This window comes from Sceloporus undulatus, chromosome 1, assembly GCF_019175285.1.
Source record: "Sceloporus undulatus isolate JIND9_A2432 ecotype Alabama chromosome 1, SceUnd_v1.1, whole genome shotgun sequence".
In the NCBI taxonomy this organism is placed as follows: domain Eukaryota; kingdom Metazoa; phylum Chordata; class Lepidosauria; order Squamata; family Phrynosomatidae; genus Sceloporus; species Sceloporus undulatus.
In genome coordinates, this window is record NC_056522.1 from 225,344 (window position 1) to 252,703 (window position 27,360).

The 27,360-nt window shown below is 52.6% G+C and overlaps 2 protein-coding genes across 3 annotated transcripts in view; both read left to right on the forward strand.

Annotated features, from left to right (window-relative positions):
- Positions 1-20,270, forward strand: part of LOC121919936 (uridine-cytidine kinase-like 1) — a 161,133-nt gene extending 140,863 nt beyond the window's left edge. The window contains exons 2-17 of the mRNA XM_042446973.1: positions 178-347; positions 601-707; positions 876-1,046; positions 2,233-2,304; positions 2,541-2,730; positions 11,397-11,458; positions 11,651-11,667; positions 12,346-12,444; positions 12,626-12,719; positions 13,031-13,093; positions 13,389-13,511; positions 13,585-13,692; positions 13,806-13,962; positions 14,073-14,118; positions 15,653-15,774; positions 20,122-20,270. Coding sequence (XP_042302907.1) covers positions 178-347; positions 601-707; positions 876-1,046; positions 2,233-2,304; positions 2,541-2,730; positions 11,397-11,458; positions 11,651-11,667; positions 12,346-12,444; positions 12,626-12,719; positions 13,031-13,093; positions 13,389-13,511; positions 13,585-13,692; positions 13,806-13,962; positions 14,073-14,118; positions 15,653-15,774; positions 20,122-20,135 — 1,615 coding nt within the window. The 3' untranslated portion in view covers positions 20,136-20,270. The remainder of the gene's footprint in view (positions 1-177; positions 348-600; positions 708-875; positions 1,047-2,232; positions 2,305-2,540; positions 2,731-11,396; positions 11,459-11,650; positions 11,668-12,345; positions 12,445-12,625; positions 12,720-13,030; positions 13,094-13,388; positions 13,512-13,584; positions 13,693-13,805; positions 13,963-14,072; positions 14,119-15,652; positions 15,775-20,121) is intronic.
- The window catches only part of TRIM54 (tripartite motif containing 54), a 192,486-nt gene that overhangs the window by 148,834 nt on the left and 16,292 nt on the right, over positions 1-27,360 (forward strand). The window lies entirely within an intron of this gene.

The following is a 27,360-nucleotide window of genomic DNA, read 5'->3' on the forward strand; positions in this document are numbered from 1 at the left end:
TTGATTGTCCTGTCACAGAAAAGCGGGATATAAATAAAAGTTTTATTTATTTTATTTTATTTATTACTTTGGGGGGAATGGGATTTTCTATTGTATTGTATGGTTTTCGTTGTTGTAATGCTGCCTGGATCTTATAGGGGTAAAAATAAAACATGTGGTTGTTATTGCCCCCCTCAGCCTGCCCCGGCACCTGCCGCTTCCGCCGCCTTCTCCGCGCAAGAGGACCACCAGCCAATCCAAGACGGAGCCACCGCTGCTGCGGACCAGCAAGAGGACCATCTACACGGCCGGAAGGCCCCCCTGGTACAACGAGACCGGGACCCCCTTCAAGGAGGCCTTCGTGATTGGTGAGGAAAGGGGGAGCCCATGGCCTCCTACCCTTGGGCAAGTGGGTCTGGAGTCTCCCCCTTGACTCCCATTTGGGCCAGGGTCTGGCCTCACAGGATCCATGAGAGAGACCCCCTTCTGCCTCCAAGGAAGGCACCATCCAAGCCCACCGCAAGGGCACTCTCTCTTTGGGGTAGCCCCTCTGACCTTTGCCCCCCCCCCCCCATAATCTGAGAGGGATGATTGGGCATCTTCATCTCGTTGTCCTTGCAGGTTTGTGTGGTGGCAGTGCATCCGGCAAGACAACGGTGGCCAACAAGATCATTGAGGCGCTGGACGTCCCTTGGGTGGTGCTCCTCTCCATGGACAGCTTCTACAAGGTGGGCGGCCAGGAAGAGACATCCGGTGCCCTGGGCTCAGGCCACCCTTCAAGAGCAGCACCAGGGGCAGAGAGTGGGATGGCTGGCCTGGCCAGTTCCAGACTGACCCTCAGGGATGCATAACCACACCCTGGTCATCCCCTTGTGCCCCTCTTTCTTCTCTCCCAGGTGTTGAACAAAGAGCAGCAGGAGGCAGCCGCCCGCAATGAATACAACTTTGACCACCCAGACGCCTTTGACTTTGACCTCCTGATCAGCGTTCTGCGGAGGCTTAAGGAGGGCAAAAGCGTGAAAGTCCCTGTCTATGACTTCACCACACACAGCCGGCGCAAGGAGTGGGTGCGTGACGGGGCCGCAAGGTGGAAACTGCACCCCACATCCCTGACCCTGTGTGTGTGTGTGCGCGCGTGTGCATATGTGTGACCCTGGAAGTCTGATGATAGCTGGTCGATGAGGCTTCCCCTGGCCTCCCCAAGCAAGTTCCAGGTGGAATCATCGAATCAAAGAGTTGGAAGAGACCCCAAAGGCCATCCAGTCCAGCCCCATTCTGCCATGCAGAAACTCACAATGAAAGCATCCCCTGAGACAGATGGCCATCCAGTCTCTGCTTAAAGACCTCCAAAGAAAGAGCAGGGAGAAGAGCTGCTCTATGAGGTCTTGCAGTTGGAGTGGCCAGTGGTCCTCCCTCCCAGCAAGGGCTGTAGGACAGGCAGCTCAGAGCAAGTCCCCTGGGGATGGGCATCCTCTGTGGATTCAAGCCGTTGCCTGCATCAGCCTTGTCCTTCTCCAAGGAGCAGTCCCAAGGCACAGTATGTGGGGGAAGGAGGCTGGGCTCTTACAGCTTTGGAAAATAAGAAGAGCACCACCAAGGGAAGGAAGCCAGCAGACAGAACATAGGATCATGAGTGGGAAGGGCCCCCTGAGAACTGTCTGGTCCACTTCTGCCACGCAGGAATACAAATGTAAATCACTCCTGAAAGAAGCCCACTTGACCTCAATTTAAAGACCCTCATAGAAAGAGAGTCTACTACTTCTCAAGGCAGTCCATGTTCTACTGCTGAACTGCCCACATAGTAAAATAGGTTTTTGTAATGTGTGTGTGTGTGCGTGAATGTGTATGTGTATTCAAGTCGCTTGTTGACTTATGGCACCCCATGAAAAGCCTTCGTAGGCTTGTCTTAGGCAAGGGATAGTCAGAAGTAGTTTTGCCAGGTCCTTCCTCTGGAATGTAGCCTGAATGGAAACTTTTCCCCCTTGCTATTTGAATCCACTGCACTGTCTCCTGGTATTTGGAGTAGCAGTAAACAAGCTTCCTCCATCTTCTCTATGACATCCCTTCAGATATTCAAGGATGTCCATCCCTAGATGGCCAGCTGCACCCTCTACTTCTTGATAAATAGAGGGGCATCCTGCCTCTCTTGAGCATGGCCTACCAAGAGGGAGGGCTTGTCCTCCAGGGAAAGAGAGGACACCTCTGCCAGCTGATTGTTGAGATGCTGAATCTTCTTTTTTCCTCCTTTCCCAGAAAACCATCTATGGGGCTAATGTGATTGTCTTTGAAGGGATACTGGCATTTGCCAACAAGGAGCTCTTGCAGGTAAGGGGCTGGGTAAAGTGGGTGGCAATGGGAGAACCTTGGGTCTGGAGCAGAGCCTGGCATCTGGACTCCCTTCCGGAGCCCCTTCCCAGGCGGATTGCCTTTCCGGGTGCACTGTCTCCCTCAAGAGAGCAACAGGGAGTAGTGCCTGCGTTTCACCTGGATCGAGAGTGAGATTTGGGGTCGGGGGCTTCATCCAGGCTCAGACAACTGTGGGTTTTCCTTTTCCCTGACAGCTCCTGGATATGAAGGTATTTGTTGACACTGACTCAGACATCCGACTAGTGCGGCGGCTGAAGCGGGACATCATGGAGCGTGGCCGAGATGTGGCTGGTGTCATCAAGCAGTACAGCATGTTCGTGAAGCCAGCCTTTGAGCAGTACATTGAGCCCACAATGCAGGCTGCAGACATTGTGGTCCCCCGAGGTGAGAGGAGTGGGCAGGGAAGGGGTCTGGGGAGAGGCTGGCAGCGGCTGTGTGCTTCCAGGGGATGGGGAGAGAAGGGGTGCGCATTTGGGAGCACTGTCAAGCTGTGGAGTGAATGTGCATGTGTATCTTGCTGAGCTTTAAGGAAGACCGGCTTGGCTGAGAGGGAGTTCCCAGTGAGAGAAGCGGGCAGGGGGGCTCACGGTCAACTCCCTTTCCTTTCCTTTGGATTGGCCAGTGGTGACCGTATGTCCTCTGGGCGGCCTCTCTTTTTGCCACGTGAGTTCATATAGTCAAAGCTGGAAGGGACTGAAGAGGCTATGTAGTCCAGTGTTGCCAATTTTGCGACTTTCACATGAAAACGGGGACTTTTCAGAGCTTTTCGTGTGATTTTCGCGCCTGGCTCTTTTTCCGTGCCTTTTCCGTGCCTTTGGCCCTTTCAGCTCCAGCCTGAGAAGGCTGCCTGCAGAGCAACCAAAACCCTTTGGAGTGCCAAGAGGGCTGGAGAAAAACTCTCTCTCTCTCTCTTTCTCTCTAATGACTCCCTTTGAGAGCCAGGACGGAGCAAGCCCCCCAACCAACCTCAACTGTTTGGAGGAATAGTTCAGCCAATCAGAGAGAGGACAGTGCTTGCCCCCCCCCCCTCAGGCATTCTCAGGCTCCAGGGGCAAAGCAAAGTGGCTGCAGTGCTGGAGAGAGAGAGGCAGGGAGTGAGGGATCTTGGCTGGCTTAATCCCAATTGCCTGTGATTTCCAAGTAAGACATAAGTTTTAAGGCACACAAAGGCAATACTTGATCATGGTATCATCATGGCTTGATGTTGTGGACTTCTGTGTCTGCCTGAGAGTGACAATTGAATTTCTGAATTCCTGAGCTTGGGCAGAGTGCCCCAAGCCTACCTCTCAGGGTTGTTGTTGTACTGTGAGGACCATTTGGGTTGTGTGATGTGAATGCGATGTCCCTGAGTGTGTGTGTGTTAGTGATTAAATATGCCTCTGAGCATGGGCAGAGCACCTGGTAAGTTGGCATCCCTGCCCTGTCTTCCCAGAATTTTGTTTTGTGGCTCTCTTTTCGTTTTCTTTTCCATTGCCATCCATCCTGCAGAAATAATCCAGTTTGGCACTGCTTCTAACTGCAAGGCTCCCTGCGATGATGGGATTCTGGGCACAACAAACCACCAAGCCCAGAATTTCATGCATGGAGCCCTGGCTGCTGGTAAAAGCAGTGTCTCAACATGTCAAAACAAACTACAATTACCAGGATTCCCTGGTTTGACAAGGGCATTGCCTCCAGGCTTCCAGATCACAGCCCCAGAGAATGAGTCTACAGGATATCAGTGTTGTCAATTTAAGTCCACTTCTTCAGCTGCATTTGGATTTAATAATGAAGATAATAATGGTGATGATGATGATAGTGAGATAGATCTTGCAGCACCTTTTGAGTCTCACTGAAAGAAAAGTTGGCAGCATGACCTTTCCTAAACTTAAGCGTATTTCCTCAGATGCATGGGAACTGTAGTTCATTGTGGCACCAGAGCTCTTTCTCACAAAACTACAATTCCCAGAGTTCCCTAGCACTGAGCCAGGGCAGTTAAAGCAGTCTCAAACTGGATTATTTCTGCAGTATGGATTGGACCTTGAGCATTTTTAATAACGAAGGTCCAAAACACTGCAGAAATAATCCAGTTTGTTGTGACCGCTTTAACTCTCCTGGCTCAGTGCTAGGGAATCCTGGGAATTGTAGTTTGTTGTGGCACCAGAGCTCTTTTTGATAAAGAAGGCTCAATGTCTCACAAAACTACCCTTCCCAGGGTTCCTTAGCACTGAGCCAGGGCAGCTAAAGCAGTCTCAAACTGGATTATTTCTGCAGTGTGTCTTGGACCCAACTCAGGCTGCATCTTCACTCCAGACTCCAGAGACAATTCCCAGGATTCCATAGCACTGAGCCAGGGCACCTAAAGTGGTCTTGAACTGGTTTATTTCTGCAGTGTGTCTTGGACCTAACTCAGGCTGCATCTTCACTCCAGAGACAATCCAGTTTCATACCGTTTTTACTGCCATGACCCAGTGCTATGAAATCCTGGGAATTGTAGTTTGTTGTCACACCAGAGTTTGCTGAGAGAGAAGGTTAAATGTCTCCAAAAACTAGAATTCCCAGGATTCCCTAGCACTGAGCCAGGGCAATGAAAAGGGTGTCAAACTGGATTTATTTCTGCAGTGCGGTTGCAGCCGAACACATTTCTATTTGGCACAAAGCTTCCTGGACCCCCTTCATGTCAAAATCAATATCTGAAAAGGACTGAAACATTCTTTGTTTGGTTCAATGGTGATTTTGAGGATTGAAATAAGTTACCGTTATTTTTATTCAATGATGTTTACGTTTATTTGCAAAACATCCACCATTTTAACATGATGGGAATTTTCTGGGAATTGTGGCTGAATATTCCGTGTGATTTGGGGGGATTCAGTGGGTTTTGGACAGACATTTCCGGGAATTATCTTCCAGGCTTGTTGGCAACACTGATGTAGTCCAACTGTATCTTCTGCCATGCAGGAGTATACAACTAAAGAATTCCTAAAGGATGGCCATCCAGCCACTACTTAAAGACTTCCAAAGATGGAGTTCATGGTCTTCTGAAGAGTTAATTCCATTGTTGTATTGCTCTAGCCATTAGGAGAGGCTCTTCCTAACGTTTAGTTGGAATCTTCTTTCTTATCATTTGAATTCATTGGGGTTGGCATCCTACCCTCCAGAGTGGCAGAAAACAGGCTTGGCCTGTTTCCCACAAGACAGCATCCCTTCAGCTGTTTGCAGATGGCTCCCATATATATCCCTTCTCAGTCTTTTCTCCTCCAGGCTAAACCTGCCCAGCTTCCTAAGCTATTCCTCCTTGGACTTTTGGTTTCTTGGTTGCCCTTCTCTGGACACTTTCCCTGTCGTCAGTATTCCTTTGGAAATGCTTTGGATTAAATTCTCATGTACAATTTCTGCCTCCCCAGATGGCAACCTTCACTGTCTTTGTTTTGGTTTTCTTTTGGTACTAGACAAGATGTTCTCTGAGCTCAAACAGTGAGCCATTTGCCTTCGCTGGCATCTTGTCCATTTGGGAAAAGGTTGCAATGAAAAATGGCTCCTAAAGCAGAACTGGGTCTTCCATCAAACACTGGAGAAGAGCCAGTTGGTGCATATTCACCTATTTTCTCCTGGAGTGGGACCCAGTGAGGCTCACAGAGCAAGTCATAACAATACGGTTCTAAAGATCATTAAAACCATCTTCCCTAAAACAGTATAAAATTATTTTGAAAAGTATACAGAAGTTAAGAAAATAAACAAACAAATAAACAAATAAACAAATGCAGACACTTTAATAAAAAGCCTCACTGAGAGCATTAAATATTAAAAGTGCTTAAACAGCTAGGACTTTCTCTGCTGGTGGAAGGAATGCAGAGAGGGAGCAGCCTGGCCTTCCATGGAAAGGAGTTGATCATATATGATGATGATGATGATGATTTATTTACATTTCCCCGCCTCTCCCTGCGGATTGAGATGGGATTACAACCTAATAAAATACATTCAATAGTATAATTTACAATAGAATACAATCTACAGCAATACTATGAATAAAGCCAATTAACCTTATCACATAGAACCATCGTGACAGTTACCGTAAATTCATTCCATGCTCATAGTCCAAGGGACGCAGCATAACAGGCAATCTTATACCTGGTGAGATGGAGAGGCCCATCGGAAGAGAGCAGTCTTAATTGCCCTCTGGAAAGCATCCAAGGTGGTCATAAGACAGATCTCCTCCACCAAGAAGGCTCTCCCTCGCTCCTCAGCAATTGAGGCTGTGATGGTGGTGGAACTGAGAGAAAGCCTTCCCCTGAAGATCTTAACAGTTCTGGCAGATTAATGTGGGGAGATATGGCCTTTCAAACAGTCTGGACCTAAACGGTATAGGGCTTTATCACTTTGAATTGTGCCCGGAAGTGAACTGGTAGCCAGTGAAGCTGTTTCAATAAGGGAGTTATATACTCTCCATAGACAGGGAGCATGGCATAGTGGTTTGAGAGGTGGACTATGACTCTGGAGATCAGAATTCCCCGCTCTGCGATATAAACCCACTGGGAGAACTTGGGCCAGCCTCAGGAGATGGCAATAGCAAACCCCCTCTGAAGAAACTTGCCAAGAAAACCCTGTGATAGGTTCATTTAGGGTCGCCATAAGTCGAAAATGACTTGGAGGCACATGACAACAACAAATGCTCCCTATGATGGGGCCTGGCATCATTCTGGACCCACTGAACTCTCCAAAGAGTTTCCATGTAGAGGCTGTTACACTAGTCTCAATGTAATATAATCAAGGCACGTGTATCTGACATCTCATGGAAAGAGTGCAGCTGGCGCACTAGTTTTAACTCTGCAAATGCATGCCTGGCCTTTGCTGTGAAACCTGGGCATCCAGGCTCAGAGCTAATATTTTTCTCTCAAGGCGGTGCACAAAAAATGTAAAACAATGCAATTTAAAACTACAAAAGCATTAAAATGTATAACTATGAAATTTAAAAAGCAGTTATACAATATTAAAGTGTAAAACAATTATGCATTAAAATGTAAAGTCTATTCAGAACTCTAAACCTGAGAAGGAGTTGAGTCCAGGAGGACCCCAAACTGGGGGACTTGAGACTTGAGAGGGATTGTAGCCCCATCCTGTTGAACAGCAGAGCCGACAGTCCACCACCAGACTTCCTATTCTGTCCCAGCCACCCGCCTTCAAACGCAGCCGTCTGTAGGACAAGGCATTTGGGGAGGGAGGTGGAGTCCTGCTAGACCACGGCTACTCGGCCCCCCAGGCCTCCCTTCTGGCGGTACAGAGAACCCAGGTGGGCAGGGCTGGGAGACATTACAGTAAGGCCAGGTGGTTTCTTTAAAGTGTGTTTAAGTCTACCTAAAAATCCCGGTGGAATACAACACAGTACATAAAGTACAGAAATAGACCATTAGTCATGTCAAAACGAGGCAGTTTCAGGGCGTTCAGAATCATGCTGGTGGGGCTTATGGGGAATCAGACTGGCTTCAGCTGTTCTCTGTTGCAAGTGGGGAGCGTTGGCGTTGTGTGGGAGAGTCAGAGAGCGGCAGCAGGGAAAAGGCCCCGGCTCACAGCTTGCTTCTGTTGTTTACAACTCCCAGGATGGAGCCTGGCCAAAACCCTCCTCTTCTACCTTCAAACTGTGCTCCCCACCACACACACACACACACACACACACACACACACACACACACACTCTGCAGTGTGAGAATAGTCCTAGAATCAACAAATCCTGGAACTGAGAGGGAATCTTGTAATTTGAACCCACTGGTTCATGCTCTAGTCTTTGGACATGAAGATAAGAAGCTAGCTCCTGCTGTCTCCCTCATCTGCATGGCATCCAGACACACTGGAGGTGACCTCTTAAGCCCTGGCTGGGCTAACTGGGTGCCCCACTTCAGTCCAGAAACCTCTCACCCACCCCATTTTATATTTGGTCTGAAAATCATGAGAAGCCTTTCGTACTCATGGATCTGGGGTAGGGTTGAGGGACTAGAAAGGGATGACCCAGTAGCATAGTGAGCAACAGGGTTGGCATAACTCATAGACTCACAGAATCATAGAGTTGGAAGAGACCACAAGGGCCCTGATCCAGTCCCACCCCCTTCTGCCATGCAGGAAATCTAAATCAAAGCATCCCCATTGACAGATGGCCATCCAGCCTCCGTTTGAAGACCTCCAAGGAAGGGGTTTGTTCCACTGTCAGACAGCCCTTACTCTCAGGAAGTTCTTCTTAATGTTGAGCTGGAATCTCTTTTGCTGTAGTTTGAATCTATTGCTCCATATCCTATTCTCTGGAGCAGCAGAAAACAAGCTTGCTCCCTCCTCAATATGGCATCCCTTCAAATATTTAAACAGGGCTATCCATATCCCCTCTTAACCTTCTCTTCTCCAGGCTAAGCATCCCCAGCTCTCTAAGTCCTTCCTCATAGGGCTTCATTGTTTCCAGACCCTTCACCATCTTGGTTGCCCTCCTTTGGACACATGGCTCCAGTTTCTCAATGTCCTTTTTGAATTGTGGCGCCCAGAACTGGACACAGTATTCCAGGTGGAGCCTGACCAGAGCAGAATGCAGTGGCACTATGACTTCCCTTGATCTGGACACTATATTTCTATTGATGCAGCCTAAAATTGCATTGGCCTTTTTAGCTGCCGCGTCGCACTGTTGACTCGTGTTCAACTTGTGGTTACGGAGACATGGGGCGCAGTGTTATCAGTTCACTGATGACACCCAAATCTATTTCTCTATGTCTCCAGCTGTTGCAGTGACTAAGAATGTCATCTCTCCTTTGAATACCTGCCTTGGGTCAGTAATGGGCTGGATGAGGGAAAAACAAATTCAGGCTGAATCCAGAGAAAACAGAGGTACTTGCGATAGGTACCTCAAGTCCAGGATTGGAGATTTGTCAACCATTCCTGGACAGGGTCACACTTCCCCTAAAGGACGAAGTTCACAGTTTGGCAGTACTCCTTGATCCGTCCCTGCAGTTGTCATCTCATATAGATGCGACGGCCAGGAGTGCTTGGTATCAGCTTCGGTTGATAGGCCGAAAGCACCTTGAAGCAGTGGTACTTGAACTGGTAGTCTCTCGGTTAGATTTCTGTAATGTGCTCTACTTGGGGCTACCCTTGTACCAAGTTCAGAAGCTTCAATTGGCTCAAAATGCGGCAACCCCATTGGTCACTGGAACACCTCGGTCGGAACACCTGTGTTAAACTCTCTTCACTGGCTGCCAATTAGCTTCCAGGCGCAATACAAGGTGTTGTTCATCACCTTTAAAGGCCTACATGGCTTGGGCCCGTTACTTGCGGGAACGCCTCTCCCTACACAATCCGCCCCGAACTCTCAGGACATCTGGGAAGTATGGAACAGCATAATACTAGGTTAATGACAACTTCCCATCGGGCGTTTGCAGCTGCGGTTCCAAAATTATGGACTAGCCTACCGGAAGAGATCCGTCTCATCAGTACCTTAGAGGCCTTTAAGAAGGCACTCAAAACGGATCTCCTCCGGTGGCCTTATCCATCGGACTCCATATAAAAGGTTATGATGATGTTCCAGTCTCGACTATGATTATTGGCTACTGATGAACTGTTTTTTAGAGAACTAATAGGAATGTGGTATATTCAGTATTAGTGCTTTATCAATTGTATTTGTATTATTGTATTAATACAAAGCAGTGTAAAAGTATATAAAGCATAAAATGGAGGGCTTTTAAATAAAGCATAAGGCCCCATACAGACAGGCCAAAATAAAGCTGTTTCAGGTCACTTTGGAGGTATGCTGTTTAAATGATGCATGAGTCCTAAGAGTCCGGAAGCCACTCCAAAGCCACTGGAGCTGTGCTAAGGACTGGAGCACAGCTTCTGGACTCTTAGGACGCATGCATCATTTAAACAGCATACCTCCAATATGACCTGAAGCAGCTTTATTTTGGCCTGTCTGTATGGGGCCTATGAGTGGTGATAAAAGCAGCAACCGGTTCATTGCCCAATGGAGTAATTCCCAAACTCAGCTCCTTCAGGCATTTTGGACTTCAGCTTCCAGCAGCTTCAGCCACTTTGGCCAATGGACAGATCTGGGAGATGAAGTCCAGAGCACCTGGAAGGCCAGAATTTGCGAATCACTAGGGATGTATCTGCACTGCAGAAATAATCCAGTTCAATGCCACTTTAACTGCCATTATTCATTGCTTAGGAATTCTGGGCCTTGTAGTTTTGTGAGGCATTCAGCTCTGGTTCACAACAAACTACAGTTCCCAGAATTCTATAGCATTGAGCCATGCCAGTTAAAGTGGTGTCAAACTGGATTATTTTTGCAGTGTGGATGCAGCCTATGCCCTGTCTAAATAAGTTGGGAGTTTGTCTGCTGGCAGATGGAGAACGGAGGTGGATTGGAATGAGTGCGGCTGTGTCTGCGCAAGCAATGCGCTCTCCCAGTGGAAACAGAGCCTGCATTGCCCTGCCACTGTTTCTAGATGCGGTGCTGCCTCCTCCAAGGCAATATGCCAGTTGTTCTTATTCTTTGTAGTGTGGAGAGGGGCCTTGGATTGTTCAGAAGCAACACTCACATGATAATCTGGGCCACATTTAGTGATGACAGGTGAGGAGAGGCTGTCGGCTGAGGCCCTGAATCTGAGTGTTGCTTCTGAACAGCCCAGTGTTTTGTTGTGTTTTTAAAACATAAACATCCCTCCCTTCCCTACTTCTTTGGAGGTCTTTGCACAGAGGCTGGATGGCCATCTGTCAGAGTTCCTGCATGGCAGAAGTGGGTTGGACAGGATGGCCCTTGGGGTCTCCTCCAACTCTAGGATTCTAGAAATACCAGGCTTCAGCCTATCCAGGCCAGTGGGGCATTTTTACCTGTATTAAAATGAACCTACGGAGTATTTGAAATGTTCTCAAAGTTGAAAAATTTATTTGGAGCCCAAAGAAGAGCAACAGAAGAACGTGCCAGTGCCATGCCCTGCAGTTGCCCAGCAAATGGCCTCTGGGCACCTGCCTGGGGAGGGGGGCATAGTGTTGAGCAAGCCAAAGCATGCTGGATGATGGGGTCTGTCTCCCTTTTTTCTTCCTAGGAGGAGAGAACTTTGTGGCACTGGATTTGATTGTTCAGCATGTGCACAGCCAGCTGGAGAAGGTGAGGGGCCAGGAGGGAAGCGAGGGGAAGGGGACGCGCTGGGAGGAGGGTGGGTGGGAGGCAGACCGCGCAAGGCTGGTGTCCCCACACTGACTGGCTGTGTTTTTCTTTGTCCCTCCAACTCCCTCCCTGACCATGACTTTGCCTCCCCTGGCGTGGACTCCTCCTGCTTTACTTCTGGCCATCGCCCAGCGCGAAATCACAGTCAGGTATGATGGTCACTGGGCATTCTAGCCCTTGAGTGGGAGACTGAAGGAACGCATGGGAGGGGTGCTCATCCACCACTCCCCCCTCCCCTCCTGAATGTGGTCTGCCCCCCTTCTCTCACTCCAACCCTGGTGTATGGGGATGGCTTGGCTGAGCTTTTTGGCTCCCCGGAGGAAGAGGCTGTGTCTTCCATCCCCATTCTGTGTTCCTTGGGAGAAAGGAAGATGGGGCTGTTCCTCTTTTAACTGTTTTAAGTCTCTTTGAGTCCCAAACCTGAAAATGGTGGGATAGTATTATTAAGAAGAAGAAAAGGGAAAGGAAGCAGCAGTTTCAGCTGGCTTTTTCCTGCTGCACAGACCTCTCTCCCCCGTATGTATGGAGAGGAGTCAAGCAAGGCTCCTCCTGTTGGAAGTAGTGGATGGGCAAGAGGGCTTTAGGGGTGCTCCTCGCCTGCTGTCCCCACATTGTGCCCAGAGGTGCCAAGCTAGCCTCAGGCAGCTAAGGGCTCCCACTCATGCCTTGAGACAGTAAGGCCCAGAGGCTAAAGCTCATATGCCCAGTTGCCCCTCTACTGGTGCCACTGTTTCTGCCCCGCTGCAGCATAGTATGGGGTGTGTGATAACTGAGCCTCCAGCTGTGCCAGCATCCAAGACATCTCCCTTCCTCCTCCTCCTGTACAGAGCGGCCCTGGCATCAGCCCACCAGGGGCAGCCCTTGCCAAAGACCCTGAGTGTCCTGGAGAGCACACCGCAGGTCCGGGGGATGCACACCATCATCAGGTAGGCTTCCCCTCCCGCCTCCAAGGGGCAATGCCAGCCCCACAGCAGGAGGTGTCTGGGGGAGGCTTGGGCCCACGCTCCAAGAGGATTCCTGTGGAGACGGGTGTCTGCGAAAGGGGGACACTTGGCACTGAGGAACCTGGGTGGCCCTTTGGGCGCCCCCGCTCTGCCTGCCCCACAGGAACAAGGACACCAGCCGGGACGAGTTCATCTTCTACTCCAAGCGCCTGATGCGCCTGCTGATCGAGCATGCCCTCTCCTTCCTGCCCCTCAAGGTGTGTCCCTCCACCTGTGCTTCTGCCACTGTCACAGCCATATGGTTTATTGTAAAAAAAAACCAAGCAAACACCACCCTGATTCTTGGATTCAAGATGGGAGATGAGTTTCACTATGTAATAAAGCATTGTAGGTGTCTCCCCTGGCTACTGTAGGCTGTCTTTGAGGAGTGGGTCTTGCCCTCCATACACTCTCTGTTTCTGGGGGGATGTCCTTGGGTGGTGGCAATGGCTTTCCCTCCTTCTCTTGGCCATTTCCCCCTTTGCCCACCACCTTTTTTCTCCCTCTCCCTTCTCCTCTCCATTTGCAGCCAGTGACTGTGGAGACACCGCAGGGGACGGTTTATGAGGGGAAGCGCTTCCATCGGCAGCGGGTGAGTGACTTCCAAAAGGGTCTGTGGCAAGAAACGGCTGAACTGCTCCTAGGACGCTCCCCATTCCTGCCTTGGGTTTTCTCTGGCTGGCCCCTGTTTGCGCTTGGTGTGAGGACAGCCCAACGGAGGGCAAGGGCTGCTGTGGCATGAGGCTGAGGGGCTTTGGTGCAGGGAGGGCACTTGGACACTAGCAGCTGGAGTAAGAGGGCACGCCAAGGAAGAAGGTTGCAGGGTGGCAGCCATGGAATGGGTTACTTGGCTAACTCTCAGCCTGTGCCATTTTCCCTTCCACCAGATCACAGGTGTTTCCATCCTGCGTGCAGGCGAGACCATGGAGCAGGCTCTGACCGCTGTTTGCAAGGACATCCGCCTGGGCAAAATCCTCATCCAGACAAACCATGACACTGGGGAGCCAGAGGTGAGGGGTGGGTTACAGGCTGGGTCGCTGGGGGAGGAGGGACAGTTGACATAGTACCCTCCTCTCTTCCCAGCTGCACTACCTCCGGCTGCCCAAGGAGATCAGCGAGGACTATGTCATCCTGATGGACAGCACGGTGTCCACTGGTGCTGCTGCCATGATGGCTGTGCGAGTGCTGCTGGTGCGTTGAGACCCTTCCCTGGGGAGACAGACAGGGAGGTGGAGGCAGTTTGGGATCCCTTTCCTTCTGGCTGCCAGTGTTGCTCACAGGGGTAGTGTGGGGCTCTTCCACAGGACCATGAGGTGCAAGAGGACAAGATCTTCCTGCTCTCACTGCTTATGGCTGAGATGGGGGTCCATTCTGTGGCCTATGCCTTTCCTCGTGTGCGCATCATCACCACAGCGGTGGACAAGAGGGTCAATGAGGAGTTCCACATTGTCCCTGGCATCGGTGAGTTGGGGAAATGGGCTTGAGTGGGAAGGCTTTGGCCTCAATAGTGATAGGGGCTGGCAGGGGTTGCCTCACTGTACCTGTGACTCCTGTGACTCCTGTTCCACCAGGTAACTTCGGAGACAGATACTTCGGCACCGACGGCACCATGTGCTGGTACGATAGCGACAGCATGGACTGCTGACCTGGCCTTGCAGGCTGGGGCCTTGTCTTTTGGCCAGCCGGCCGGCCGAAAGTGAAAATGGTGGCGAGTGGTGCCTCTGGGGTAGTGCCCCTGTGCCAAGCCCTCTCCAGGCACGGCAGGGGTGCTGTGCGTGGCAGTGGCCACAATTGGGACAGGATGGACCTTTCCTCCAGGACATGCGTCCGGCCAGGCGGCTGCGAGGGAGCACCCCTCTCCCAGCCCCCCGGTATTTATTGATATTTATGGGAGGACCCTTCATGGTGGTGCCCTGGCCGGTGGCCTTCCTGGCCTGGAGTTGGGCTGCCAGGCCTTTCCCAGGGCCTGGCGGGAAGGAAGCAGGGAGCCACGGCCATCCTGGTGCCTTCTTGCATGGCTCTGGCTGGGGGGCCTCTGTGTGAGGGACCCACTCCAGGGGCCAGGCAGGCAGGCTGGCAATCTCTGCCACTGCCCTTTGCCCAGGGCTGCTGCTGCCTCCGCTGCTCCTGCCCTCCTCTCTCCCCCCCCCCCCTTTTCTCAGTACTGTACTTAGCGGCCTTCCTTGCTTTTGTATGGGAGAATAAAAGACCTGCAGCGCCTCCTGCTGGCTCCATTTCTGCCGAGGGAAGAGTGAACTGTGGGGGGACCGTCCTGCAAGGCCCGCTCTCTGGCTTAGGGGCAGGCGGGGGGGGGGGGGGGGTTCTGGCCTGCCTGGGGGCCTCAGCCTTGGCCCAGCCTCCATCCCACTTGCTGGCCCCTTGTTGTCGTCTTATGCCCCTGGGCATGTGCAGAGCGCCCTGGGAAGGGAAGGCTGTGGCTGCTACTTTGATGCAGTGGCTGCAGGGCTTCAGGTGGATGAATTCCCTCAGCCTCCCAATGGTACAACGGCCATCCATCCATCGCCCCAGGAGGCAAGAGCAAACGCTGGGAGAGAAAGCAGCAGGAGTTGGCAGTCCCATGAGGCAGATGAGGCACAGGAGGAGCGGAGCTTCCTCGCCTTCCTTGGGCTGCAACTCCTGGCTGCGAAAGGGCTGCCGGGGGCTGCAGTCCAAGCTGTGGGGGCGCTTGTCCCTTTCACTCTCTTGGGTCCCTTCTGCTGCCGCTGGAGCCCGGGGCGGGGCAGGCATCGGCGGACTCCAACTCCCATCATCCCAGGCGCCCTATGCTTCCTACTCTGCTGCGGGGCCCCGCCCCTTCTGCCTTGCCGCTGCGATTCCTCCTCCGGCCGCGCGGTGGCGCTAATTGGGGTAGTCCCTCCTCCAGTCTATGGTCGGGCTGAGGCGGGGGCGAGTGCGCAGGCGCGGGGTTCGCTCTCCGCGAGAGAGAGCCAGGCCGGGTCCCGGCGGGAAGCCCGCTCGCTGGCTGGCTGGCTAGAGCCCCTGGGGTTGGGGGCGCCGGTGTTACTGGGGGGGCATGGGCTGCGAGCTGTGACGTCACACGGCGAGGCATTGCGTCACGGCGCCCCGCGGCTCTCCTTCCTCTTCCGGGTCTCTCCCCTGACGCCGCTCCCCCTTTCCTTCCCGGTTTTAGGGCGCGATGGCGGCGGAGGCCGGTCGTTCGCAGCGGAAGATGTCCCGGGCCGGAGAGAGTCTCTACCGCGTGCTGGGCCTGGAGAAGGGCGCCTCCGCCGAGGAGGTCAAGAAGGCCTACCGGTGAGGAGGAGGCGTCCGGGGCAAGGGACGCGTCCCTGTGGGCCTGGCTCAGAGGCCTCTTCCAAGGCTTTCTAGACTTCCGGAGGAGGGAGGCCAAGAGTGCGATTCTAGGCTGCATCAGGAGAAGCCTAGTGGTTAGATCAAGGGAAGGCATAGTTCATGCTGCTGTGTTCTCTCTAGGAATATCTAAGTCCTCCAGCAGAACTCTGTGGTCAACTGTAACCAAACGTCGCACTGAAAGACCTAGAGATTCCTAGAGAGGACACTCCCCTAGGCCTTTGGAGCTCCTCCAGTGCCACTCTATGGTCCGTGTCTGGCAGAGGTTGGCCACAGAGTTGCCTGGAGGACCTAGAGATTCCTAGAGAGGACACTCCACTAGGCCTTTGGAGCTCCTCCAGTGCCACTCTATGGTCCGTGTCTGGCAGAGGTTGGCCATAGAGTTGCCTGGAGGACCTAGAGATTCCTAGAGAGGACACTCCCCTAGGCCTTTGGAGCTCCTCCAGTGCCACTCTATGGTCCGTGTCTGGCAGAGGTTGGCCACAGAGTTGCCCTGGAGGACCTAGAGATTCCTAGAGAGGTGTCCTCTCAGGTAAAAACACAGTGTTGTTGTTATTTGCATTTCCCCCACATTCACGGGGGTCCTGTGCCCCTCGCCCCAGCAAACGTGGAGGGACAAGCGTAATTTTAAAAGGCAGACGTGTTAGCTTTTCATCCTTCATAGTAAGTGTGACCACCCTTTGGCTTAGGGTTAAAGACAGCGTTCACAAACTGATAAGGCGCAGTATGTTCTGTAAAATATAATAACAAAGCATAAGAGCATGGTTTTTCTATTCTTTGCAGCTTCCAATTCTGCCTAATGCTTCCTATTGTGAATTAAGAACTTGCGTATGGAATTCAGTCGCTAGTGTTTTGTTTCACTGGGCAGAGTTTACTTAAATGTCTCAGATTGGAGCGCCAACATAGCATAGCCTGATGTTTTCTTTCCCGTTGCCCTTGTGCCCAGATATGGGAAGCAGCTGCCTTCTGGGCAGGGCAGATATTTTGCCCTTCTGTGCTAACCCTGCTTTGAGTGCAAAGTTCATCTTCCTCAGGACTCCACCTTCTTTTCAGAGAATCATAGAGTTGGAAGAGACCCCAAATAGGGCCCTAATCCAGTCCAAGCCCCTTCTGCCAGGCAGAAGTTCTCAGTCAAAGCACCCCCATTGGCAGTTGGCCATCCAGCCTCTGTTTAAAGTCCTCCAAGGAAGGAGACACCAAGGGAGCGTGTTCCACTGCCAAATATCTCTTACTGTCAGGAAGTTCCTCCTAGTGTTTTGCAGCTCTCCTGGGTGTGAAGAGCCTTGCAAGTGTGCGGTGCTTTCTCAGCTCCTTGTGCCACAAATCTTGGGTTTATGGATAGCCTAGTAGTTATCGAAGGTCACGAGTGGCATGCAGGCTGGCACAGAAAGAATGGGCAGACAGAAAGGGCTCTCTGCCCTGCTCACCCATCCATACATCGTCGTCTCTCCTGATAGGCTTACATTAGAGGCAGCCTAGGAACATCTCTAGGTGTCTTTACAGAGTTACATTTTGTAGGTTCACACTCCTTAGCAATTCTTGTTCTTGTGGGGCTTGCGGTTGCTGCTGAGCCATGCGGGGAAATGAGGTGGTCTTCCCAGGGGGCTTTGGGTTGTGTATAATAAATAATAATAATAATAATAAAATTTTTATTTGTATCCCGCCCTTCCAAGCGATCAGGGCGGCTTACAGGGTGCACCAGTGTGCAAATAACATACAAGGTTAAAAACAGACACATACAACAAATCTTAAAAACAATAAAAAGCCCCTTAGCCCAACCTCACGGCCACGAGAGAGGAGGGAGGCCCACAGGATATTTAATCGGGGAATGCCTGATTGAATAGGAAGGTTTTGAGACCCTTCCTAAATTGGGCCAGGGTGGTAGATGAGCGGAGTTCCATGGGCAGCGTATTCCAAAGGGCTGGGGCAGCCGTGGAAAAGGTCCTTCTTGCAGTAGAAGCTAACCTGGCCCCAGGCACCTTCAGGAGTTGCTGCCCAGATGTTCTGAGGGTGCGAGGCGGAATGTACGGGGAGAGGCGGTCCTTCAGAAATCCTGGGCCCAAGCCATTTAGGGCTTTATAGGTAATAACCAACGCCTTATATTGAGCTCGGAAGTGGATGGGCAGCCAATGGAGATCTTTAAGCACAGGTGTTATGTGGCTGGTCCTGGGAGCGCCAGTGACCAGCCGGGCTGCCATGTTCTGTACCATTTGGAGCTTCCGAGTTTGGTATAAGGATTGCCCCATGTAGAGTACATTGCAGAAGTCCAATCTCGAAGTTACCAGAGCATGTACAACAGTTTCTAGGTCCCTCTGGGCCAGGTATGGGCGCAGCTGGCGAATCAGCCGAAGCTGATAACAGGTGCTCTTGACCGTCGCATTCACCTGAGCTGTCAGGTGAAGCGACGAGTCAAGAAGCACCCCCAGACTGCGCACGGAGTCCTTCACAGGGAGCGTGACCCCGTTCAGGACAGGTGGAACCACCGCCATTCCTGGACCAGGGGAACCTATCACTAGTACCTCCATTTTCTCTGGATTTAGTTTGAGTCGGTTTTCCCTCATCCAGCCCATTACTGACTCTAGACAGGCCGCGAGAGGAGAGACGTCATCCCCAGTCACTGCATCAGTCGGAGACATAGAGAAAATGATTTGGGTGTCATCAGCGTACTGATAACCCCGCGCCCCATGTCTCCGGATGATCTCTCCCAGCGGTTTCATGTAGATGTTAAATAGCATGGGAGACAGCTTGCAAGGCCTTGTGCTGCAGAAAAGCAGCAGCAAGGGAGGGTGGCTTGGAGGGGCACAAGGCCCTTCTATGCCCTTACATCCCCCCTTGCCCATAATTGTCTGTGCTGTCTGCTGGGAGTAGCCAACACTCATTTGGAGAGGGATTTACTCCTTCCTGGTGAGGCTGTTTTTTTGGGGTGGGGGGTGGGGGGGGATTTGAACCCCAGGCTTTCAGTGAGCAGAGCAGCCACTGCATGCAGCCTCTCCTGTTTTCCCATGGCAGCCATGACGGTTGTCCTGAACTGGTCCATCACTTCATTTGACATGAAGAACCAAGCCACACAACACTGCTGTGAGAATAATTTCATGGGTGGCAAATAGATGCCGCAGGAGTTCTACAGCCAAAAAGCAGCCCAGTCCTTTGGGCTGGCTTCCAGCATCTCTTGTGGCAAGTGACCAGTTTGGGCCTGTAAGCAACGAATGCTACTGGTCTGTTCCATGGCCATCACTCCCACTCCCCAGGGCTGGCTGAAAGGGTCCTGGGCTGGGATGCACTGCCTCCCTGTCTTGACAAAAGAGGCCGAGGAAGGGAGATTCCTAGAAGGGATTCTTGCATGCAGAAATAAGCAGAAGAGCAGGAGGTTGTTGAACTCAGCAAGTGTGGCTGGTTTCCCCTTGGAATGCAGATGAGAGAAAGGTTTGCTTCCCTGTAGCTTATCTTTTCCCAGCCTTGAACAGCCAGATTAAGGAGAAACTACCTGCTGTGTCTGTGTGCCTTCAAGTCACCTGGCCCTCATTAATTTCACAGGGTTTGCTTAGGCAATGAACCTCACTCGGGTGGTTTTGTGCGTCTCTTTCTCTGAAATAGTCAGCAAATGTATTTCTTGGTCTCCCACCCAAATACTAACAAGGGCTGATGCTATTTGCTTTGGTTGTGTCTTCCTGCGTGGCGGAAGGGGGTTGGGTTGGATGGCCCTTGTGGTCTTTTCCAGCTCTAGGATTCTACTTAGCTTTCAAGATCAAACAAGATCTGGCACCTTTAGGAGGTTTAGGTTCTGCTTCAGGGATTACTAGGTGCCAATTAACCCTTTGTGTGGATCTGAGCAGTTGTTAGTGCTTAGCCATAATGCAGGCAAGCCCACCTCCCTGGGGGAGAGCCGATGCTCAGGGCAGCGATCAGAATCCATGTGTGTCACAACCTACTTTGCTTTCAAGTGGCCCCCATGGACCACTGGTCATCTGGCCCTTGCTGCCTACTCTAAACCAGGCTGGGAGTGGGGCCCTTGGGGCTTGGATGTGGAGGGGCCTTCCTGGTCCAGGCTTGCAACCGGAGCATTCAGTGTACGCACCAGGTTCCTGTCATCCCAACCCCCCCCCCCCCCCCCGTGCTAGTTGAGAAAGGCCCAGGCAGCTGCATCTCATCAGTCAAGGAAGAGGGGTCCAGGGGGCTGATGGTACCCTCTTCGGGAGAATGGGGCTGTGCCATCATCCTGACCCTGGTCTACCTGCACTAAGCCTATGGTTTGGGGTGTCCCCTGTTCCCCACTCTCCTTCTCCTCCTCAGGAAACTGGCTCTGAAATACCACCCAGACAAGAACCCTGACAACCCGGAAGCAGCCGAGAAGTTCAAGGAGATCAACAACGCCAACACCACCCTCAGCGATGAGAACAAGCGGCGGATCTACGACGAGTACGGCTCCATGGGGCTCTACGTCTCTGAGCAGTTTGGCGAGGAGAGCGTCAAGTACTACTTCCTGATGTCCAAGTGGTGGTTCAAGGTGGGTGGGGGCCAGGGGGAGGAAGGGAGGGAGCCAAGGGCTGCCCCTCCTTGCAGAGGTCGGAGGGTTGGGGTACCAGAAGGAAGGAGGCTGACCTTGTTCCCTCTCCAGCCACTGATGGTGTGCTGCAGCCTCCTGACCTGCTGCTGTTGCTGCTGCTGCTGCTGCTTCTGCTGTGGGAAGTGCCGCCCGCCGGAGGACGAGGAGGCCTACAAGTACGTCAATCCGGAGGACCTGGAGGCCCAGATTCGGGCGGAAGATGGAGGTGAGAGCATCCGGCAGGGCAGGGAATGGCCTAACTGCAGGGGGGCTAAACAAGGGGAAGGATGCAGAGACACAACACTGGCTGGGTCTGTGGAGACGTGGTGACTCATGGCAAGAAAAGGTGTTTGTGGTTTGATCTCCATAGGGTGGGTGTGTTTGTCGGAATCCCAATACTTGTTTCAGAACCTTGTTTCAGTTGCTCTTTCCTATGCTCAGTCCAGCTGCCCTCACCCCTTATACAGTCCCTGTGGACTATGCTTGCCCCCCAGGTGCCGACACCATCCGCATGCAGCCCACTGCCAGTGCCCCCTTGCAGACCACAGATGAGACCCAGCCCCACAAACAGTGACCACGTAAGCATTCTGGGACCCTCTGTGGGACTGAAGTCGCTGCAGCCAGCGGTGGGAGAGGGTCTGGGGTCCCTTGGATGGAGTGGGGAGGACTTGGGCTAGCTGCTTGGCGGCTACTGCTGTTGCTGCTACTGCCAGATGAGGCCTCAGTGCTGAGGCTTCTCTAGGGAGCAGCCCCAGCGCTATGAGGGGATGTAGACACTTCCATCCCGTTCTTCCTCCACCTTGGCAGCCCCTCTGTTTCTGAAGTCTTTGAGAAGGCTCCAGAAGGAAGATCCCCTCACTTGCTTCCAGGCTGTCAGGGCAACCAACTGAGAGACGTCTGGGCAGGCATGGACCCCCCCAACCCTATTACACCAGGGCCTTGTTTTCCCAGGACATCTATCTCTGTCCATGAGATACTAATCTCTCTCTCTCTCTCTCTCTCTCTCCACCAGAGTCTGGCTGCCGCTCACAATACAGCCCCCCACTTTCTGCAGCCATTCCAGAGACACCAGTGGACTCTGGGCAGAGAAATTTCTCCCACCTTCATAGAACTGTGATGCCTGGGGGGCCGAGTGTCTGCCCCACGTGGGGTTTGAATTCCTGCTCAAACTTTGCCAACATTCTTCTCAGGGAACACAGCCAAGGGCTTGCTTGGTTCTTGCCGGGCACTGACTTCCAGGGGAGAGGTGTCATGGGGGCAGAAGGAGGGCAGTTCCCTCTCTCTGACCAAGAAGCGGCTTCTTGTGCCCCAGCAGCTGCAGGGCCACGTTCCTTTGGGGCTGGTCTGGCTTAGGAGGAGAAAATGGGGGTCCCCAAATCAGCTGTCCCTCCCTCCCTCCTTCCCTCTTCTGGCCGGCCAAGGGCCCCCTGTCCCTTTGGGATGCAGTGGGGCCATTCTTCACACTGTGACAAACTTGGTTCAAGAGTTCAGTCTACACAGTTAAAGCTTTCTAAAGGAAGGACTGGCTTTGCTCTCTCTCTCTCTCTCTCTCTCTCTCTCTCTGGCCTAGAAGCGACTTGGCCATGGCGCCCATGTTCCTGCGGGGCTGGCCTGGCTAAGTCAGTGCTGGGAGGCGGAAATGGAGGAGAGGTGGGGAAGTCAGCAGCCCCTCCCTCCCTCCTTCCCTCCCTCTCTGGCTGGCCAAGGTGCCCCATCCCTCTGGTCAGCCCAAAGGGTCCACCCCCCCAATCTTGCTTGGAATCCCAGCTCCAGCAGGAGGGGAGACGCTGCCCTGCCTGCCTTGGACCCTGGTAGAGCTACAAAGGCCATCCATCCGAGGCGGCGGCGGCGCAGCACCAAGTCTCCCTCGTGCGCTGGTGCCAAACTGCATCCAAGGAGACTCAGAGGGTGGAAGTCAGATGGACCCAGAGCCCCTGTCTGGTGCGCCTGCGGGCTCCCTTGCCCCCCACCCTAAAAGGCACCTCTGCTCCAGGCAACTTCAGCCACTGTGAGGCGGCTGCTTCGCCCACTCCCTCATCCCCCCCTCTCTGGGGCAGCCCTGCAAAGGGCCCTTTTTCACACTGTGACAAATAATTTTGATCAAGAGTTTTATCTGCACAATTAAAGGTTTCTAAAGGAAGGAGCAGCTTTGTGCTTGTCTGTTCAGCCGTTTGTCCATCCATCCCTCTTCTGCGTGGCAGAGTCCTTGTGGGTCCTGGATGTATGAAGAGGGATTGGGGCCAGGTAGAGCAGCTGGGGGTCCTGGAGGGGGTTGGGGTGCCATGCAGGCAGCCGGCCAGCCTCCCCGTCTCTCCTTTTCCCAAGGTCTGGGGGGCTCAGGTTATTTGAAGGGGTGAAACTGCAAGAACCCCTCTGCTCAGCTGGCCCTCTTTCGCAGGTAGGATTATGCTTATTTTCCCTAGCCCAGGGGCCCAGGTGGCTTGCAGTCGAACCCGGTCACAGAGGGTGACCAAACATGATGGAAAGCCTGGAAACCCCCAAGCCTTTGGAGGAGTGACTTAGGGAGCATGGCGAAGAGAAGGCTAAGGGGTGCTATGAGAGCCCTTTTTAAGTATTTGAAGGGGTATCATACTGAGGATGGAGCAAGCTTGTTTTCTGCTGCTCCAGAGACACAATGGAGCAATGGATGCAAGCTCCAGGAAAAGAGCTTCCTGACAGAGCTGTTCAACAGTGGAAGACGCTGCTACCTTGGAGGATGGTGGAGTCTCTTCTTTGGAGGTTTTCAAAACGGCTGGATGGCCAGAGAAAAGACATGTAAAACTTAAAATAGGATGAATCAATAAACGGAATTAAGAACAATTGAAACACACTTTTTGAAAAATCTCCCAATCCTGATTCTCAACATGTAAATTCTCCTCCCCTGCGGCTGCTGTGAGTGGGGCAGAGCCACTGGCCAAGTACCCTGGCTGTGCTGCCCAGCCTCCTCCTGGCAAGCCCCTCGGGACCCAGTTGGCCCTTGTGCAGCCAGCAGGGTCCCAGGGCCAGGCCGTTTCACAGAGATCCCAAGGGCCCAGATCCAGTCCAGCCTCCTTCTGCCATGCAGGAAATCACAAGCCAAGCATCCCCATTGACAAATGTCCATCAAGCCTCTGTTTAAAGACCTCCAGGGAAGGAGATTCCACCAGACTCCAAGGGAATGTCTTCCACTGTCCAACAGCCCTTACTCTCAGGAGCTTTCTCCTAATAGTGAGCTGGATTTTCTTTTCCTGTGGCTTGCATCCATAATTCTAGGTCCCATTCTCTGGAGGAGCAGAAAACAAGCCTGCTTGTCAGAGTGCGAGACCAGAATCCAGGACAATCAACCCGTCGGCTTGATTGATAAATCAACAGCACTTGATTGATAGCTCCAGAATCAACCATTCCACATCACTCAGCGTCTTAGCTGAGACTGAGCCCTCCCAGCCAAACCAATGCAGTCAAAGCAAAAGCCCGAGCAACAGGACCCCTCCTTCCCTTCACTGGTTCCCATCCCTGAGCTGCTCTTCCCAGCCTCTGTGAGCCAGACCCTCAAGGACACCAGGTAGCCCACACCTGGTCCAGCCTAGCACTACATATCTCTATCTCTAAAGCTTAGCCAAAGCGCAACCCATACCCCCAGCATCCACAGTTACAATACATCTGAGAGAATACATCAGGATTCTAACACTGCTCCATCCAAAATATGACATCTCTTCAAATACTTAAACAGGGTTCTCATATCCTCTCTTAACCTTATCTTCTCCAGGCTAAACATACACAGCTCCCCAAGTCTCCCCTCATAAGGCTTCATGGTTTCGAGGTCCTTCACTGTTTTGTTGGCTCTCCTTTGGACACATGGCCCCAGTTTCTCAACATCCCTTTTGTATTGTTATGTCCAGAAGTGGACACAGGATTATTCCAGGTGGCACTATTCCCTTGGTCTAGACACTATACTTTTATTGATGCAGCCTAAAATCGCATTGGCCTTTTTATCTGCTGTATCACACTGTTGACTCATGTTCAACTTGTGCTCTACTTGGGCTCCTGGATCCCTTTCACACGTATAAATCTCCTTAAGCCAGGTGTCCCCCATCCTATATCTAGGCATTTCATTTTTCTGCCCTAAGAGGCGGAAAAGGTCCATTTGAAGTCACGCTTGCAAAGGGGAGGAGGAACAGGGAAGGAAGGGAGAGGAAGGGTGGCTGGACTGGAGAAGCAGCCATGCTCCTTGGTGTGGCAGCCGCCTTGAGTTTGATCCAAGGAGAAAATGGTGGCAGTCTTGTTTTTCAGTAGGCATGGAGGCCTAAACAAGGGATGTGTACAGTTAAGGCGCTTTTTCAAGGCAGCTGATATTAAACCACATTCTTTTGAAGAATAGAAATACGTGTCCCGCCTTCGCCAATGTTTCCATCCCAGGGTATGCCAACATACTCCTGGGATGTTCTATGTGAGCATGCAGCGTGTCCGGCCCTCTGCCCACCCTGAGCCTGCTGGCCTTGAGGCGGCCAAACAAGGGTGGCAGCCGGCCTAATGGACATTGCAGGACATTTAAGCCAGTGGGTGTCGCTGCCAGCTCCCCACTGGGGCCCGGAAAGGGGCCTCTGGCTCTTCATTGTTGGCTGTGGCTGCCATGCCTTGGCAATCCTCCCGTCCCTTGCTCCCTGGCTGCCAGCCTTTGTATTTGCTGTGGTCATACTCACACTCACTCACACATGTTTTGCAGTGGCCGCAGGGACAGATCAACCATTCATATCTGAGCCTATGCCACAGGCCCTGTGACTCAAGCTCACTTGTCATGTTGGTTGACAAATACGGAATTAGTTTGACTGCCATGTTTGCTCCAGCAACACACTGAAGTTTACTGGAAACTGTGTTGTGTGGATCCTTGTTTCTCCTTGCGCTGAAAGACAGACACCCCAAGGGTCATCCAGCCATGCAAGAACTCTCCATCAAAGCATACCCAAGAGTTGGCCATCCAGACTCTGCTTAAGGACCTCCAAGGAAGGAGACTCCTCTCCACTGAGGCAGCGTCTTCTACTGTTGAACAGCCCTTACTCTCAGGACTCTCTTTCCCTAGAGCTTGCTCCATGGCTCCATTGTATCCTGTTCTCTGGCGCAGCAGAAAACAAGGTTGCTCCATCCTCAATGTGACATCCCTTCCAATACTTAAACAGGGCTATCATCAAATCATCTAAACAGCAGCCATAGTTCACCGCAGAGAACAAGTTCAGATGGGAGACACCATACTAAGGAGTCTGCATAGAAGAGGGCCACTCCAGCAAGTGAGCCATGCCACGTGAAAAAGGTTCCTGACCCATGAGCCAATCACACTCGGAGAAGGAAAGAGGCTCTCGGAAGAAGGTCAAAAAGATCTCTTTAGCTGCCCAGGCTCTCTGCTAAGGAATCCTGGGAACTCTCGTTTTGTGAGGCATTTAGCTCTGCTCCTGCAATAAACTACAGTTCCCAGGATTCCCTAACACTGAGACAGGGCAGTTAAAGCAGTCTCAGCCCGCATCCACACTGGAGGAATAACCCGGTTTGGCACTGCTTTAACTCTTTTCTGGCTCAAGGCTACGGAATTCTGGGAGTATGTTGTGGGGTCCAGCCTCCCGGACTGGGGCTGAGGAGAGGCTCTCTGACCCACCTCTTGGCTTCCCTGGATTGGAGTACTTTGACTGAGATTGGGGTTGGACTGGATCGGGACCCTTCTTGGGGTCTCTTCCAGCTCTAAGATTCTATGACCATTAACAGAAAGGGCTGTTTGACCGTGGAAGACATTCCCTCAGAGATTTTGCTGGCCTCTCCTTCTTGGGGGTCTTAAGCACAAGCTGGATGGCAGAAGTTGGCATGGATCAGGGCCCTTCTTGGGGTCTCTTCCAACTCGATGGTTCATAGACATCCAGTCCAACCCCCTTCTTCTGCCAGGCTCCAGCTCGACTGGGACTGGGATCCTTTGGTGCCTTGGCCCTTACACACTTCGCAAACCGCTCAGGGCACCGAGGAGGGGTCTAGAAAAGCACTTGCACTGCTATTCCTTTACTCTCTGTCAGCGTTGCCCCAGAACCTTGCAGGGCTTCCTCAGCATCTGCCTGGCTCGCTGCCCCTTCTTTGGGGGTCCCCTCTGAGGCTGAGAGTGTGCCTGGGGGGGGGGGGTTCACAGGGACCTGGGACCGGGAAGGGAAGGGAGTCTGCGAACCTTCCGGCGGAGCCCTGGAGCCTAGACTGGGGCTCATCCTCCCTCCACAAAAGTCCTCTTCTGGGCAGAGGATGAGACCCGCTCCCCTGAAAAGAAAGGCAGGGAGGGAGGGAGGGCGCAGCCCGAAGGGAGGCGTCATGGCCCCGAAGCGGAGGGTGACGAAGCGCCAGCTGACGCCCCGAAGACAGCTGCCTCCCAAAGAGGGACCCAGCCAGGAGGGCTCACGTGGCCGGAGGACCGAAATAGACAGCCCCACATTCCCAGCCAGGAGAAAGGGGCAGAAGGGAGAGAGAGAAGACAAGAGAGGGAAGGAGAGGAAAAGAAGAAGCAGAGGCTCCGGAGAGAGGGAAGGGAGGCAGGATGAACTTCGGGGTGGGCTTCAAGGCCTCTCCCTCGGGCTCCTCTTCCTCCTCCTCCTCCTCGCCTTCGGGCCCGCAGAGCCTGGACAGCCTGGAGAAGCAGCTCATCTGCCCCATCTGCCTGGAGATGTTCACCAAGCCGGTGGTCATCCTGCCTTGTCAGCACAACCTCTGCCGGAAGTGCGCCAACGACGTCTTCCAGGTCCCTCCGGGAAACAGGGAGGGAGGCAGGGAGTGGGAGGCAGACGGGGGTCCCGAGGGAGCAGCGGTGGGGACAGCACCCTCCCTCCCTATCCTCCCTTCCTTCCTCCCTTCCTTGCTTTTCCTTCTGCCCTCTCCTTCCCTCTTTCCTTCCTTCTCTCCCTCTATCCCATCCTTCCTTGTTCCTCCCTTCCTTCCTTTTCCTTCTGCCCTCTCCTTACTTCTTTCCTTCCTTTTCTCCCTCCCTCCCT